Source organism: Vanessa cardui, chromosome 29 (genome assembly GCF_905220365.1).
Source record: "Vanessa cardui chromosome 29, ilVanCard2.1, whole genome shotgun sequence".
Taxonomy (NCBI): domain Eukaryota; kingdom Metazoa; phylum Arthropoda; class Insecta; order Lepidoptera; family Nymphalidae; genus Vanessa; species Vanessa cardui.
Window position 1 is genome coordinate 4,187,650 of NC_061151.1, and position 18,887 is coordinate 4,206,536.

Genomic DNA, 18,887 nt, shown 5'->3' on the forward strand with positions numbered 1-18,887 from the left:
AAAGAGCGACAGATAGACTGTGTTACTATTATAATATTAATAGATATAGGTAGATTTTAACTAAACGGTGGTAACTAGGCCTTTCTGACTATAGTTATATTGGATTATTCTCTTTTCAAACTGAAACAATAACTATGCAATGCTAAGTATAATACAACTAGTACTGATGAGATGGGGGTACCTAAAAAATTGCAAAAAGTAAATTGAGTTTACAGCAGTTAATGTTCTTTGTGTTCCAACATTGTAACCCGTGGTACTCCAGAAATATGTATAAATCGTTCAGTTTGAATCAGGCACTCACTTTTGTTTGTAATATATAAATAAGAACTATACCAAATCAGAATGGACTCCACTATGCTGAATAATATATCATAGAGTTTCTTTTTGTGAATAAAGCGATTAAGTGTGTCAAAAGCCTTCTAGAAATCAACGTGAATTGCATCCACCTGTTTGAATGAATGAAAAAAATCAGTGTTAAGTTTTTAGTTTGGGTTTACAAAAATGTTATTATTTTTGTTTTTATTACTATATACATACTTAATAAAGAACTATAATACAATATGTCACTTGAAATTAGTTAAATTTTTAATTCAGACATTTTTTTCTTTTCGCTACGTTTCATATCTGTTAAGGAAGAAGATCGCGTTAATTAAACCACGAGGCTTTCATTTGCTTTTAATGTAATAGGTAGGAGGACTGGCAAATGGCCCACCAGATGTTAACTGGTCAACCGCCCATAGATATTGGTGCTGTTGGAAATATTCACAATCCCTTTCTTTACCAATGCGCTACCAACCATAGAAACTAAGGACATAAAATCCCTTGCTACTGTAGTTACACTACCTCACTTACCGTTCAAACCAGAACACAATAATACTGAGAACTGTGGTTTGGCGGTAAAATATCTGATAAGTTGGTGATACCGAACCAGGTTTGCACAAAGCCCTACCATCAATTTAAGTTAAGTTAAGATTTAATAGAAGCGATACGTAAACGCTTAACTGAACTCTATAAAAAAGCTATATATCCTTTAGATTATGCGTGAGGCAGCCTGCGACATGTTCCCAGACTTCGACGCACACAACCACATTGAAGGCACGTGCCCCAAGGAGTGGGTTATGGAGAGACACCTGTACCACGCGATGGCGTTCTTATCAAGAGCGTATCAATTTCAGTGGAGTAGGTAAGTAGGAGTGAAAGGGCTTGATTTTTTATTTTTTATGATCATTCAATACTAGTGGATCTCTCCCAATTTCTCGTTTATTCAAAGGGTTTTCCAAATTTCCAAAAACTATGACAGGTTTTGTTTTTCATTAAAATGTAAACTGCAACCACCTCTTATGTATATTTGGCGCCAAAATGATGACCTTTTCAAAATGAAATTTTGAATGTTATAGTATACATTAGTTCAGTTAGAATTGGAGTTTGTCGATGGCAATTTCCTTTTCTTATACAGCCTTAGCACCGCTCTCTAATCTGCCAGTTTATTTATATTATAAAATATTTTTTTTGCTAAATTGTAACAATTGTAAATTGTTATAAAGAAGCCTCTTTATTTTTCTGGGCATATACCGTCTTCAAAATGAGAGCATAACCGTTTTTTATATGCATCCACTATCTCACAATAACTGAGACAAAAATAGGCTTAAGCTATTAATATATAAGATTTGTCCGGATTACGTTCGTTTCTTTATACGTTGCACTAAAAAGATAGATAAGGATATTTTTTTATAATTTAATAGATAATCATAAATTAACACAGTACTAAATACTATTTAGTATATAATAGCCATCCCATTCATCGTCAATGTGCTTTCAGCCTTGGTAACTAAGGTGTTATATCCCTTGTGATAGTTCTGGTTCATAAGCCCTTTTAACTTGAACTTGTTTTATGATAGCCAGATGAAGATAGTATTGACATGATGATATTAAAAGCAATGTTAAATGATTTTTGAAATGGACTCTAGGTCGGGCACGTAGTCGATAAGGTTCTAACGCAAAGGCCGGTATAATCAATCAAAGAAAGACATTCTACATTCAGAGTATGGCAATTCAATCATAATTTTCTAGCCATCAGGATATCTTATCACATATATTGTACAGTCGGTGTAAGAAAAGGTTCGTCACCTTAAGATCTATTTTCGTGTGCTCAGTATGACCGATAATCTGCTTTACCGATCGAGAATGACATATTGCGTCGCAATGATTCGATGTTTAGATTCAAAAGGTACTAAGAGCTTAAGACTTGATAAAGGAATCAATTTGAAAACTGACGAAGGTTTTCTTACACTGACTGTACGCCCAGCCTCCATTATCGGAAATGCAATCTTGATAATACGTTTGATAATCTGAGAATAAAATGATACGATACATGAATGAATGAATATTTGTTTAAACTTTATCTGTTTACAGATGGAACATGGCATCCGGTAGTCGTAATATAGTAATACAACTACGGGAATCGGTCGACACGAAACGTGAGGCAAGGGAAATTGACTCTTATTCATGTGTTAATAGATGTCATGTATGCTTGACCACCACACACTAATAAATTCTACAGCTAAGGAATACTAAGTATTGTTATGTTCCGGTTTGGAGATTAAATGAGCCAGTGTGACAGGCACAAGGGACATAACATCTTAGTTCCCAAGGATGGTGGCGCTTTGGTAATGTAAGGAATGGTTAGTATTTCTTACAGCGTCGTTGTCTATGGGCGCTGGTGACCACGTAACCAACAGGTGAAAACTACAGGCGCAATGGACATATTAGTTCTAAAGTTTGGTGACGCATAGGTGATGTATCAATGCCTATCATGTCATAAAAACCGGTTTTAACCGGTTTCGGCTGCAGTTTCGGCTTATCAGGTGCTAGCCAACTCATCAAGTAGATCGTAGACATGATTGCATTATTCGTTTACAGAATTTTAAATAAAAGAATTATCTCGTATATTTCGTTGATTGGGTACAAAAATATTTCACAATGCTTTAAGATATCATTATTTTATTTTTATTTTTGGAGCAGAGAAGTTGTTGTTTGTTTTAAAATATTTAGCTAATATGTCGTTTTTTGTCGTTTTTCGTTTTTTAGGGTAGTTAAGGTTTTCTTATTTCATTTAATGGAGTTTTACTTGTGGTGCATTATTTTTTGTGCATAGGTCGATGCTGGTTCTAAGATGCTTCTTAGTCCCTTTGATTTATGGGTGGTATTTACCCTGATAGATTTGCTCACCTTACCACCAAGAAAACTGTCTGTACACCGTACACTGGCTCACCTATCTTTCATACCATTCACAGAAAGTACGGTAGATTGTATTCACCCTGACGAATTCACTCACCTTATCACCTAGGATATTGTCTTTGCACTGTACACTGGCTCACCTATCGTTCATACAATTTACAGGAAGCACGCTATTGAAGAATTCGACTACTCCTAGTCTCCTTTACATACATAGATCCAATGATATTCTAATAAATAGATATGTAGATATGTTATATCCATACTAATCAACAGAAAAAAGTGTGCCGCCCCGGGGACCGTTTATTTTAGTTTATTTTTACATTTCGTTAAAAGTAAAAAGGATAGCTTGACAAAAACAATAAGTAAAAGGGATAACTAGATGTTTTAATTACGCAAAACGTATTACTACGTAATTATGATGTATTATAACGTATTACTACGTAAAACTATAGGCAAACGTCCCAATTAGGACGTTTCTAGTCTTCCGTTTTTGCGCGTTAATATCTGTTTACTAGAACATCATTGCATAGATCTCTTCAATAAATTCTATGATTACAGGCTAAATTTCAACTCTTGCACGTAACGCCGCAGCGCGCTACGATACTCAAATGTATTGAACTATCCCAAGAATTTGATACAGAACCCGCCATTGGCTTACAGGCAAGTATATATACAGCAATAGAAAATCACGAATTAACTACAATTATAATGTATTTTTTTTAATATTATCTGTAATCTATTTTGATCTAAATAGAGTCAGTAACTCCTTTGTGGGGCAATGTATACTGTTTTACAACTGGATCCCAGAAAGCATTCAAAATACCTCTATTGCCAAATTTAAAAAAAAAATAAGGAACGCTCGTTTGCTAAAGATTAGTATACAATTAATGAGTTTATGATCGATGGCACACCTTGAGAATGAAGCGATCGCCTGCTGGCTTTGAATGTCAGATTTAAAGCTCTCGACCTGTATCATTTAAATCATGATATCAAATGTTTTTTGTTATTTCGGTATTGTCCTCTTGTGCTTGGAATAGACTATAGATATATCGTTCCACTTATTCAATACTTATGGGAATCTTGTTAAGCAACTCATCAAGACAAACAAAACTCGACTTTGAGTCTTAGACATTAAGATCTATATTTTTGAGGTACAATATCATAAAACTTTCTCGAAATATTATTGGAATATTCTAGATATTACTTGATGGATTGTTCGTATATCTAAAAACAATCTCTTGAGCGCTGTTTGTTTGTTGGAGTCGAGATGGACCAGTGGTTAGAACGCGTGCATCTTAACCGATGATTGCGGGTTCAAAACCAGGCAAGCGCCGCTGATTCGTGTGCTTAATTTGTCTTTATAATTCATCTCGTGCTCAGCGGTGAAGGAAAACATCGTGAGGAAACCTGCATGTGACAAATTTCATAGAAATTCTGCCACATGTGTATTCTACCAACCGGCATTGGAACAGCGTGGTGGAATAAATGTTCCAAACCTTCTCCTCAAAGGGAGAGGAGGCCTTTAGCCCAGCTAGGGTAATTTACAGGTTGTTGTTGTTGTTTTTGAGCGCTTGTTTATGGGTATAATTATGTATTTCTTTCCAGTTCTACCCAGATCTGTTTACTCTGAACATGTCCTACGGTTCCGTTGACGCAAGACGAGCGACTTTCAACATGAAATACAGATTGGTTGAAACTGTTTTCGATATGTTACAAGAACTGAAACTTTGCAGCTATTCGTGAAATAAATACCGATAAAGATGTTACTGTTATTTCATTGGTCACGTTACTCGAAAATACAAATTTGTTTTGAGTTCATTGTATTTTTTTATGGAATATCTTGGCAGACGAGCATATGGTAAGTGGTCTACATCACCCAAAGACAAATGACGCTGTAAGAAATATTAAATATTCCTTACATCGTCAATGTGCCACCAACCTTGGGAACTAAGATGTTATGTCCCTTGTGCCTATAGTTACACTGGCTCACTCACCTTTTAAACTGGAACACAACAATACTGAATACTGTTGTTTTGCGGTAGAATAACTGATGAGTGGGTGGTACCTACCCAGGCGGGCTTGCACAAAGTCCTACCACCAAGTATGTATTGTATGTATGTGGTTCTTTATTCTATAATAAATAAATATGAGACAACATCATATACTCCGATCGCAATGTGAGTAGCTAAAGCACTTGTGTTGTGGAAAATCAGAAGTAACGACGATACCACAAACACCCAAACCTAATATAGAAAACTAATGAACTTATTCTGCATTGACTCGGCTTGGAATCGAACCTCGGAATGGCGTACCCAAGAAAACCGGTGTATACACTACTCAAACACGAAGGTCGTCTTCTAAAATATTATTTAACGTATATCAGCAAATAAAGAAAAAAATGATATTACTTAAAAAAATATATGCAATACGGTAACTTTTTTTAGGTAATTGTTCAGTGTCAATTATTAACATGTAAATAAAAATGTAAAAGTAAAGTAACAGTCTGTAAATTTCCCACAGCTGGGCTAAGGCCTCCTCTCCCATTGAGAGAATTTAGAACATATTCCACCACGCTATTCCAATGCGGATTGGTGGAATGCACATGTGGCAAAATTTCAATGAAATTAGTCACATGCAGGTTTCCTCACGATGTTTTACTTCACCGCCGAGCACGAGATGAATTATAAACACAAATTAAGCACATATATATATATAGTGGTGCTTGCCTGGGTTTGAACCCGAAGTCATCGGTTAAGATGCATGAAATCTCACCACTGGGCCATCTGAGCTTATGTAAATAAAAATCGAGACCAAATTTAAACGTTTATTTACCACAATATCACGTTTCTATTAAATATTAATATATCCAGAGAATATTTCCGATAAATCTCAATTTCCGATACAAAAAAAAAAATATAACAAAAATATATTAATTTTGAGCAAATTCAAAAGACATCATAAACAAAATAACAAATGAAAATCATCTTTTAAATACTTAATTTATGTACAGTATGCAATAACGCACTATGTAATTCAAATGGCAGGAGAAGCAAGGCTTAATGAACCTAAGAGTTATATATTTTATACGATTTGCTTATAGTTTGCTATGTTATTGATTAATATGTATTTATTTATAATACAATACTATTCCACATATAGCACGACACAACTTAGATGTAGCATCGGCAAAATTCGACTGACGATTTACACAACCAATAGAAATAGCTCTCAATCGCGCCATTCGACGCTATTCGTCGCTATAGATTAACGCGTCAGTCGAACTCGAGAAAGCAAGAGCATTTAAATCGACGTGTCAAATTGATACGTCATATGATATTACAAGTTATTACGTTTGTGTAATGATCATATTCGCATAAGAAATAAATATTGATAATTTGGGATTGCGTGCTCTATTCGGATGTGATCGGTTTTACGAATTTTGCCGATGCGACATCTGAGTTGTGTCGTACTATAACTGCTTGTATACACTTCGAATGTACAGTCGGGGTAAGAAAAGGTTCTTCACCTTAAGATCTATTTTCGTGTGCTCAGTTTGAGCGATAATCTGCTTTACCGATCGAGAATGACGTATTGCGTCGCAATGATTCGATGTTCAGATTCAAAAGGTACTAAGAGCTTAAGACTTGATAAAGGAATGAATATGAAAACTGACGAAGGTTTTCTTATTCTGACTGTACAACATCACTACCAAAAAACGCCATTATTTTCTAGTCCATAATGAACACAATATTTTAAATCCAGTATACCAGAGGTAAACATTATTTTTTGATACTACTCCTGCCATTGGACTAAAAACACAACAAAATAAAATGCCTTACCATTTGTTCATTGATCTCATGTTACTGCATAAAAATATTACATTTGACAATTCGTAGCAAACATGCACAATCTCAACAAAAAAATGTAAATACATGTACATGTTTTAACATTAATTTCTTATACACAACATCTACAAGAACACACTACACTGTGATGTTAGAAAAATTCACATTTTTTGAAAAATATTTCGATAACAAAATTATATACTATATATATCGTTAGGTAAGGTTACTAATAATTATTCTACATAGTATCCGTTTATTTATGACGATTATAACAATCTAAACAACGATTTTAAATCTGGAACAAAAACGCCGGACAAATTTGTATGGCCAATTGTAAGAATCAAGTAAAACCTATTTTGATTTGATGGCATTTCTACAACCAATCGAATCCGCCAGTCGCGTTGATGTCTTCAAATTGGCATTTCACCAGTACCTCAAAAAATCTGCAACTAAACTCTTTGCGGTCACACGTACCTGTTCTCTCCAGGATATCCTACAGTTGCTCTCTATTGGAAAAGTTGGTGATATTTTAATAAACATTGACGCACTTCTGCCTAGAAGAAGTTTTAAATTTTATATAAATGAAGTACTTTGTTACGTATATACTTGCAAAAGCGATAATACCCCCTTTTAATAGTTACTTTTATATTACACCCTATATATACCAACTTGGAAGCTGAATAACCTTTTAGGACACGTTAAGTATTATTGTGTTATTTTGTATTGTTTTTTTTATTTGTATATTTATTTAGTGAGTAGTTATATGGTTAATATGTTTTTATTTTTGTTGTTTTTTCTTTTTCTTTGTTTAAAATTTTTTATACTTCTTATTCTTTTATGCTGTGTCCTAATAAACATTTCTTTCTTTCTTTCTATTATAAATGCAATAATGTGTTTATTTTGTGGTTTTATTAGGGAAGGAGATTGATATTATTTGTTTAAATAGAGTTACTACCTCGAAATAAATTTAGGGTGTTATTATTTGTTTTTGGGGTAAATGATTTCAGGGTTGAGTGAACCAGTATAATAACGGCCGCCATTTTGTTAACATAGTTTATATTTTCTACAATGCTGGTCAAAGGTGATAGCTCCATTGTATGGCCGATGAGGTCATCTAAATAATCGAAATATCTTAAATAAATGTGAATTTCCCTGACAATACAAACACTACGATATATTTTCTATATATTAAGTAACATCTTATGTAAACGGCGTAAAGGCGTGTTGTTTGGTGTTAAATTTATTCGAAATTTGAAAGTCATATCAAAAATTTCGCCAATGATTATTCAAAAGACGATTTTATTATAGACCTCAGTGTTGTATGAAATTTTAACAATGTCGTACATAAATAATTATCCACCAACCTCGGTAACTGAGATTTTATGTCTCTTGTGCCTGTAGTTACTTTTTTAACCAGGAATACAACCATACTCAGTATTGCTTGGCGTTCTAATATGGAGTGTGAGTGGTACCCAGGTGGCTTTCACAAAGCTCTACCAATAGTTATCGCCGTGCATTAGTGTGTGTAATCATGCCTAATATGTCTTAGTGTGCGTGAGGCTGCTAACAGTAGAGATAGCAAAATAATAGAAATTCGAATTTGATAATGAACAACAACAACAACAGCCTGTAAATTCTGAGAAGGTTTGGAACATATTCCACCACGCTGTTCCAATGCGGGTTGGTGGAATGCACATGTGGCAGAATTTCTATGAAATTTGTCACATGCAGGTTTCCTCACGATGTTTTCCTTCACCGCTGAGCACGAGATGAATTATAGAGACAAATTAAGCACATGAAACAGCGGTGCTTTTCTGGGTTTGAACCCGCAATCATCGGTTAAGATGCACGCGTTCTAACCACTGGGCCATCTCGACTCTGATAATGAACGCCGATTATTATTAATGGAATGAATCGGTAAAAGGTCTCATGACGTTTTTGTATATATGTATATTTCTTGCTTTGAATTAATACATATATATTTTTGAGGCTTTCTATTGTGTGTACAATATGTGCATATTTAAGATGTCTTTTACGTCCAATTGGTACTGAATATAGTAAATAGCAATTAGTAATAATAATAATATGACGCAATTTTTGATATGACGTTTCAATACTGAAAAATCTGATTCGAAATATAAAAATAATTTGTGAATATAACTGAAGTTATACATGAACAATTTTGTGACCTAGTGCTAAAAGGATCAATGTCAAAAATTATTTTGGTATTCAGAATAAAAACAATGAACATATATCGATTGATTTATATGACATATGCCTTTTTGCTTATGTCGTTATATAGTATTAGTATGGGTAGGTGGGACGGGCTAATATGACAGCTGATTGTAAATGGTCACAAAAGACATTAGCGCCGCAAGAAATATTAATCCTTAAAATCTGGGATCCAAGATATTATCTGCCTTTACTAAATCAAAATACTTACGCCCTTTTAGCACCAGAACATAGAAATAAAAGTGACGTGTAGTTTTCTAAAACGTTATAAAGCCTTATTTTGAATATAATTCGTAAACGTACATTGTTGTGACGTCACAATTCTTCGTTTAGTAATTCTCTATTGAAATTAGAACTAATTGTTGCTTTTCAACGGTCGTATCTGTTTCAATTTAGTCAATTGACCGTCGAATTTAATGTCAACATCACAGTCGCTCAACGGATGTGATATAGTGGACGAACTATCTTCTTTTCTATTGATTTCGGGAGACAGCGGTGTTACGAAACCGCTGTCGTTTAATTTTGAGTCTTGCGCCTTTGAGTTAGCGTTCAAATTGAGAGACATGCTTTTTTTACTCTGGAATATGCTCATGTCGTCGGCGTACGATTTCGGCGAGAGTTGTTTGGATAACTTTTCGTCTAACTTCTTCAAGTTCTCATCAAAATCGTGCTTCAATTGCTGCTCGAAAAATCTCTCCTGTCGTATTTGTTCGTGCGTGTTCGCGAAAAAACCCGACGTTTTCCGACCCAGGTCCCTTATGTTATCGTTCGCTAGATTCTCTATGCGTAGACTGTCTCTCCTTCTGACGTCTTCCTTCTTCTCTTCTAGAACTTTTAGTGGGAAATGCTTATTCGATATTAAACCAGAATGCACTGACTGGGATTTCTTCATCATGAAATGTTTCCTGTCCTCGATATTCTTCTCTTTATTGATAGCATTCAAAACGTCCTCCTTGGTCGTTTTGGAGAATAAGTTGGGAGTGCTCATCCCTTGCTTGTAACTCTTCTTGAATTCATCATCATCGTCGTTCGAAGTGAATTTCGTTATGATTTTCGACCCAAATGAGATCTTCTTGCTGTAATTCTGGACGATCTTCTTGACTTCGTTCGGCAAGTCTTGTCTGTGGTGCGCGGATATATAACGGCTCAGGAATGTTAGGTGCTGTTCCATGATTTTGTTTTGCGTTTCGAGACGGGTTTGGGTCTTTTGATAGTTTTCGATCGCGTCCATTGCCGACTGTGGACATAAGAGGAAATCAACAACAACAGCCTGTAAATTCCCACTGCTGGGCTAAAAGCCTCCTCTTCCTTTGAGGAGAAAGTTTGGAACATATTCCACCACGCTATTCCAATGCGTGTTGATGGAATACACATGTGGCAGAATTTCTATGAAATTTGTCACATGCTGGTTTCCTCACGATGTTTTCCTTCACCGCTGAGCACGATATGAGTTATAAAGACAAATTAAGCACATGATTCAGTGGTGCTTGCCTGGGTTTGAACCCACAATCATCGGTTAAGATGCACGCGTTCTAATTACTGGGCCATCTCGACTCTAAGATTCTCGAAGAGGAAATCATTTATGACCATTATAGAAATAATATTTATAAATTACAATGTAGCAAAGTTTTGGTTCATTAAGCATGACATAGACTAAAAATATAAAAAGAGAAGAGACTCTTCTCAGTTGGAACGAAGTAGCTTCCGCCAAATATTATGTATTTAATAACAGACATACATAAAAAACAACATTAACAGCGTTTCAAAGAATTTAAATTTAATTTAAATGAAATTGTTTTTAAGACTTAGACTTTTATTATGATAGAAAGAGATAGATAGAATGAGAGAGAGAAAAATATCTCTTGAAGGGTACATGATACTTTTTCCTTCCGTGACGTTTTTGTAAAACAACTGTCTTCTGGCTTGCTTTCCTATTTTCCCGCCAATATTAATCCCATAACCTTTTTCTGCTATTATTCCCTCGGCCACCGCAACATTTAGTACCACCGAGTGACGCGAGCGGCGCTACTGAGACAAATAATCGAACGACGAAGCTAATCCGCGGCCATTGCAGCGCGCGCGCGTTATAAACTTAATTAAAACTCTTCTAAAACAATACTAAAACCTCAAAATACACAAAAGGCCTAGTGAAAGTGTTACCAGGATATATAAAAGGTGTCATCAGTGCTGTAAACATAACTTTATAACTTTAAACAAAATCTGTGTTGTGAAACAAAATTTGCTATTAACCGGCCGATGTAAGTACCTACAAGCCTACCTCTAATTCTTACATTATTCTTACTCCTTGCAACTAGAACAGTTAACAAAATTTTACATAAACGGGTTACGTATATTTCAATTTTTAAACAATTAAAAACATTCGAGCGGCTTATGGTTCGAGATTTTCGCCATTCAAGTCCCGCCAAACTGCGTTCCAAAATCAAATAGAAAAAAGAGCACTAAAGTCCGCATATTCTTATTACACGAAATTGTAAACAATAATAGTATTTTGAATATGCCACAGACTAAAAACATAGCGAGGAAATGTCCCAGTCATCTGACAAAGTCTAGCACAATTAAACCTTACCAATATTGGACTATATAAAAAGGATCATTGCTTAGCATTGGGTTTAAGGTCAGGTCTTTCCTCTGTTACTCACATCGAGTTCAGAGCTCATCCTGGCGGTGTCTTCTTGCAGCTGCCGGTTGTGCTCTGTGAGAGCTGCCAGGCGGGGCATCTCCTCTCTCAGCACGCTGTACTCCACCGCGTATTCGGTTAGCTGACGGCTGATGTCTAGCTTTGAAACCTGGGACAAGTCATTACGATGGTTGATTTGTGGAATTATGCACGCTGTACTCCACCGCGTATTCAGTTAGCTGACGGCTGATGTCTAGCTTTGAAACCTGTTAAGTTATTGTGATTGAATTATTCTATGGCCTATTTCATCGCAAGGATAATTTAATTACAAATTTGGCCTTTAATTGAGATGACATCACTGGTCGACATCTAAAGTTATATCTTTGTATATATGTTGTATTGTCATTAATTAAAGAGCACTAAATAAGTGTCCTTGGTGACACTTTACTGTGTCACCTTAGCGTGATACTTTAGTGTGACAGCTCAGTGTGACACCACAGTGTGACATCTCAGTGTGACACCTCAGTGTGGCACCAGTGTGACATCACAGTGTGACACCAGTGTGACACCAGTGTGACACCACAGTTTGACAGCAGTGTGACACCACAGTGTGGCACTTAAGTGTGACACCACAGTGTGACACCACAGTGTGACACAACAGTGTGACACCACAGTGTGACGCCACAGTGTGACACCACAATGTAACACCACAATGTGACTGCTCAGTGTGACACTACAGTGTGACATCTCAGTGTGACACCAGTGTGACAGCAGTGTGACAACCACAATGTGACACCACAGTGTGACACCACAATGTAACACCAGTGTGACACCACAGTGTAACACCAGTGTGACACCAGTGTGACAGCAGTGTGACACCACAGTGTGGCACTTAAGTGTGACACCACAGTGTGACACAACAGTGTGACACCACAGTGTGACAGCAGTGTGACACCACAGTGTGACACCACAGTGTGACACCACAGTGTGACGCCACAGTGTGACACCACAATGTAACACCACAATGTGACGGCTCAGTGTGACACCACAGTGTGACACCACAATGTAACACCACAATGTGACGGCTCAGTGTGACACCACAGTGTGACATCTCAGTGTGACACCAGTGTGACAGCAGTGTGACAACCACAATGTGACACCACAGTGTGACACCACAGTGTGACACCACAGTGTGACACCACAATGTAACACCAGTGTGACACCACAGTGTAACACCAGTGTGACACCAGTGTGACAGCAGTGTGACACCAGTGTGACAGCTCAGTGTGACTCCACAGTGCGACATCTCAGTGTGACACCACAGTATGACACCACAGCGTGACACTTTAGTGTGACACCACAATGTAACACCAGCGTGACACCACAGTGTGACACCACAGTGTGACAGCTCATTGTGACATCTCAGTGTGACATCTCACTGTGACGTCTCAGTGTGACTCCTCAGTGTGACAACTCAGTCTTACACCACAGTGTGACATCCTAGAGTGACACCACAGTGTGACACCACAGTGTGACACCTCAGTCTTACACCACGGTGTGACTCCACAGTGTGATATAGTGTCATGAATGTAGTGTGAAACTTCGGCCTGGGCTTACGCTCACCGTGGCCATGACCCTCTGCACGAGCGCGGGGTCGAGGTCGGGCAGCTTGTGCTTGAGGTACTCGGCGGCCTCCTCGCAGCTCTCGCACATCAGCAACCCGTCGCGGTGGGCGGCCAGCAGCGCCAGCGACACCGCGAACACAACGTCGAACGACTCCAGGAAGATCAGGTCTGTATACAATAATATATAAATGAAAACAAGCAGGAGTTCGTATTCATTTATTTCCATACAGAAAATATAAATTTAATCATAAGTGATATTTAACTGCGTAATATACTTTAGGAAACAGTGAACCTTTTTTTCTGATTAACTTTTTTATTAAAATAAAACCGACTTCAAATGTGTGAAAAAAAAATCGTTCAAATTGCTTTATAATCGGGGGAGATATTGCGTATAAAAAAGTTCATCCCCAATTTTCCACACTTGGGGGTTGCTTTTTTTATTATTAAATTTAAATGGGACCCTTGAGGTATTAGCTATACGCCGAAAAAAAGATTTGTTCAAATCGGTTCATAATTGGCGGAGTTATCGCGTAACAAACATAGAAAAAAAAACATACGGGTCGAATTGAGAACCGCCTCCTTTTTTTAAGTCGGTTGATTAGTTTTTCAACATTCTACCCCAATGGTAGATTTCCTTTCACTGGCAGTACATAAACTACCCAGACAAAAACTACCTATACTAGTAAACTAATCATACTAGTCTTATATTATTTTAGATACAAGATCGTAATATGTAATCATATATATTTAATATTACCAAAGACCCTGACGACGAATCCCAGTGGAAACTGACTGGTGAAGAGAGTCAGCATCCAGGGCGCCGCGTAGAGAGCTGGGGATATGTCCAGAGACTCCAGTTTCGCGTGCAGTTCCGGTTCATGGTCACGAAGGAGACGAGAGAGTTGATACAACTGAAAAGACGAATACGATTTATAAACAACAAATCCGGCTAGAAGGACCAATTTTTTGGTTGAATAAAAAAAATTATGAACTAGTGAAATAAAGCTTTAATAGCCTAGCAACTTGCTGGTAGTAGTTAGTGCTAGCTACTTATCAGACATTCTACCGCCATATAGCAGTACTCAGTATTATTGTGTTCCGGTTCGAAGGTTGAATAAACTAGTGTATTTACGGGCTCAAAGTACATAATAACTAAGTCCTCAAGGTCGGTCCATAAGGACTGATTATAATTTTTTAAAGCATCTATTTTTGCGATTATGACCACTTAACATCAAATGACCAGAAAATAATAATACCATGAGATAATGATATCACAACACACACAAGCATAGAATAAATAACCTCTCTTTATACTCACTTGGACTTGTAACGCACTCATATCCGGTAGATACTGCTTTCTAATACCTCGTCGGAACATCAGATGTCTTAACAGTGTGAAGGCTTCGGCTTCATCCATCTAAATATCACGAAAATTACAAGTATATATAATCGACTGTTACAGGATCATGAAATTAGTCTTATAATTAATAACATCGTTTTTTTTTTTCAATGAATAATTTAAAATGGTTGCTCTAAATGTTAGCAACTCTGCGCGCTAACAATCATACTACTTACTAACGTAGCTTATAACTACTTTCTAAAGCTCGTAAAAATTGTGTTAAAATTTATTTTTGTTTTAGTAATAAAACATTTTTTTTGTTTTTGATTATAGTGATTCTTGCGAGGATATAAATATTTTATAAAATAATTATTTAAAAATTCGATTTTTGAAGACAAAATTTGCTTCTGATAAAGCTATATGACATAATAAGTATGGGCATACTCACATGTAATAATAATACTCCAGCCACGAAGCTTAGGCCTTGGCAGTAGCCCACATCAGGGTCCAAAAGGGAATACGCCTTGAGTATATTGTATAGGGCCAGCTGACCAGGGCCGAGGGCCGAAGCGAAGTATGAGTGCTTGGGGAAAGTGCGTCCTATTAATAGCAGGATAAAGAATATTTTAACATTCGATTAAAGTAACTATTAATAATTATTATTAACTTTTTGGGTCCAACTATAAAAAGGTACAATTTTACGTGTTTTTCATCTTTATATAGTATAAAACAAAGTAGCTTACCGCTGTCTGTCCCTATGTATGCTTAGATCTTCAAAATTATGCAACGGATTTTGATGCGGTGCGAATGATTCGAGAGGAAGGTTTTTGTATATAAACAATATAGTAAAGCAACACTGACAATTTTAGAAGTTTCTAACGTGATGTCGTAAATAAACAAATTCTGTAGTATATTTATATATATTACACCCGAAATCAACAAATATTTAGAGCTGTTTTTATTTACAGGATTAAATATCATGTGTGTTAAACATCCATGTTTTTTATTTTTATTCGTTGGAGCTCGAGGGATCGAGTGTCGAGTGTACGTAAAATAAATACAACTAGTGACAATGGTAGGGGTGACAGTGACAATAGTAGTGGTGACCAGTGTTTACGCAGTAAACGTCCGATATGGACACTTCCAACATTATCAATATCTACCCGCAAACTTCAGTCTCGTGAACAAGACATTCGTAGATAATGTCGAAAACGAAATATCGAGCTCCACCGAATAAAAATAAAAAAAACATGGTCAATATACCGTAATTAATAACTGTAATATTCAGAAGTTTGTGGCTCACCCAGGTCGATGAGTATGGCGTGCTGGTGCTTCGTGAGGCCGGCCAGCAGCGAGCGGTAGGGCGCGTGGTACAGCGGGAACTGACGCGCGTCCGGCGGCGCGCCGCGCAGGCTGGCCTGCTCCGCCAGGAAGTACCACACGCCGCCGCGGCACGTGCGCGGCACGCCTGCACATATATAGCCCAGTGACCCCCCCCGCACTCGGTACACGCAGGTGTCCACTCACACAGTGTTACTGCTGCACACGCCACCACTCAGACCACGCGCTTTTAGACCAGTGACACACCCCCCCCTCCCCGCACACGGTACACACAGGTGTCCACTCACACAGTGTTACTACTGCACACGCCACCGCTCAGACCACTCGCTTATAGACCAGTGCCCCCCCCCCCTCCGTACACACAGGTGTGGGAAGTGTGGACAGTGTACCCCCCCCCGCACTCGGTACACACAGGTGTGGGCAGTGTGGACAGTGCCCCCCCCGCACTCGGTACACACAGGTGTGGGAAATGTGGACAGTGTACGCCCCCCCCCCGCACTCGGTACACACAGGTGTGGGCAGTGTGGACAGTGCCTCCCCCCGCACTCGGTACACACAGGTGTGGGCAGTGTGGACAGTGCCCCCCCCCGCACTCGGTACACACAGGTGTGGGCAGTGTGGACAGTGCCCCCCCCCGCACTCGGTACACACAGGTGTGGGCAGTGTGGACAGTGCCCCCCCCCCCCCCCCGCACTCGGTACACACAGGTGTCCACTCACACAGTGTTACTCACCTTGTCTGACGGCTTGTTTCAGCATGTGCCTGTCAACTTTGGCGACGGGCTGAGAAGGGTCTCGTGCGAGCAGCGAGTCCCACATGTGTGACACTCCGGCGTCACACGTCCCCATCTCGGTGTATTCCAGCTTAATACGCCGAACTGCTGACGACTCCTCGCTCTCTGTAAAGTTTGAGTACATTGGAGCAATTAAAATTAAAATAAAACAAAAAAACATAAACAACAGCCTGTAAATTCCCTCTGCTGGCCTAAAGGCCTCCTCTCTTTTTGTGGAGAAGGTTTGGAACATATTCCACCACGCTGTTCCAATGCGGGTTGGTGGAATACACATGTGGCAGAACTTCGATGAAATTTGTCACATGCAGGTTTCCTCACAATGTTTTCCTTCACCGCTGAGCACGAGATGAATTATAAAGACAAATTAAGCACATGAATCAGCGGTTCTTGCCTGGGTTTGAACCCGCAATCATCGGTTAAGATGCACGCGTTCTAACCACTGGGCCATCTCGACTCAAAATTAAAATAGATTTATTTCATTTTTAGGACAAAATCATAAACTCTCTTAACTTCTAAGAAAAAGCAATATATAGGGTCACCGTAAGATTACAAAATCTGTTAAACTGTTAGATTACAATCCTTCCTTTCGTCAAATAGGCTATTTGACAATACGAAAAATAAATTGTGAATTATTGTAATCAGTGTATATTATGAGTTTAAAGATGGTTATTTACTAAGGAAAGTTGAAAATAATACTTAATTTATTCAAAAATCCATCAATAAAAATGCATTTTTTCAAACGTTTGTCACGTGAAACAAAACGCTCCTGAAGATGGCTTATGATGAAGTCACTTTCTTGTAATTCTTGCTTTTCTTCTATATGTACCACAGATTAAAATACAAAAAGTCACGTCACCGACCCCATTGCAGCGCCATATTGTCCAAGTAGCGTTTTTGCGCGCTATTTAAATATGGAATTTTTAATATGATATTTTTCGGCAAATATGTTCTACTAATAAAAAAATCAACTGTTACTGGGTTCCTTAACTGCTACTAAATAATATAAAATGGATTTAAAAAACCAGTCAAATAGTCTATTTAGATTTTTGAACATGGACATCATATGACTAAATAACTTTGTCCAACTTTGTCCTACGATTATCTAGAAGGGAAGGCATTTCCATTATAATACGTTCATTGTTGCTCATATATCTGTGATATATTTTATTCCTGGTTCGTGTAATGAACTGTCAATATCTACGATTAAATATTTGTGACCTACCTTTCAATCTTGCGTTTTCCTTCTCCATCCTTACGAGTAGTATCGTTTGGTCAATCGCCATCTTCCAAAGTTGTCGGAGCTGTTCCCTCGAACGCTTCCCGGATGGTGACGTTGGGTGACCCAGGAGATCCTTTTGTGCTGTATCACCTGGGAATAAATATATCATCATCACTACATAGTATAAAACAAAGTCGCTTACCGCTGTCTGTCCCTATGTATGCTTATATCTTTAAAATTACGCAAAGGATTTTGAAACGCTTTTTTTAATAGACAGATTTATTTTTTGACGACCTCCGTGGTCGAGTGGTGTGTACACCGGTTTTCATGGGTACGCCACTCTGAGGTCCCGGGTTCGATTCCCGGCCGAGTCGATGTAGATTACCATTAGTTTTCTATGTTGTCTTGGGTCTGTGTGTTTGTGGTGCCGTTGTTACTTCTGATTTCCATAACACAAGAGCTTCAGCTAGTTACATTGGGATCAGAGTAATGTATGTGATGTTGTCTCATATTTATTATTATTATTATTATTGTTATTTATTCAAGAGAAAGTTACATATGTATGTAAATATATGCAATGCACAATATAGTAGAAAATGACTGAAAAACTGTAAACAT

General features: G+C 37.7%; 2 protein-coding genes across 2 annotated transcripts in view; one reads left to right on the forward strand and one right to left on the reverse strand.

The window, feature by feature from the left end:
- The window catches only part of LOC124541858 (dynein axonemal intermediate chain 7-like), a 40,948-nt gene extending 35,968 nt beyond the window's left edge, over positions 1 to 4,980 (forward strand). The window contains exons 21-24 of the mRNA XM_047119767.1: positions 1,035 to 1,183; positions 2,413 to 2,482; positions 3,796 to 3,897; positions 4,843 to 4,980. Of these exons, the coding sequence (XP_046975723.1) occupies positions 1,035 to 1,183; positions 2,413 to 2,482; positions 3,796 to 3,897; positions 4,843 to 4,980 (459 nt within the window). The remainder of the gene's footprint in view (positions 1 to 1,034; positions 1,184 to 2,412; positions 2,483 to 3,795; positions 3,898 to 4,842) is intronic.
- Positions 4,981 to 7,342: 2,362 nt separating this feature from the next.
- The window catches only part of LOC124541956 (TBC1 domain family member 4), a 57,424-nt gene continuing 45,879 nt past the window's right edge, over positions 7,343 to 18,887 (reverse strand). The window contains exons 15-23 of the mRNA XM_047119895.1: positions 18,273 to 18,419; positions 16,991 to 17,155; positions 16,220 to 16,384; positions 15,365 to 15,516; positions 14,896 to 14,994; positions 14,335 to 14,488; positions 13,576 to 13,745; positions 11,975 to 12,121; positions 7,343 to 10,551 (exon numbers count right to left, since the gene is read on the reverse strand). Coding sequence (XP_046975851.1) covers positions 9,670 to 10,551; positions 11,975 to 12,121; positions 13,576 to 13,745; positions 14,335 to 14,488; positions 14,896 to 14,994; positions 15,365 to 15,516; positions 16,220 to 16,384; positions 16,991 to 17,155; positions 18,273 to 18,419 — 2,081 coding nt within the window. The 3' untranslated portion in view covers positions 7,343 to 9,669. The remainder of the gene's footprint in view (positions 10,552 to 11,974; positions 12,122 to 13,575; positions 13,746 to 14,334; positions 14,489 to 14,895; positions 14,995 to 15,364; positions 15,517 to 16,219; positions 16,385 to 16,990; positions 17,156 to 18,272; positions 18,420 to 18,887) is intronic.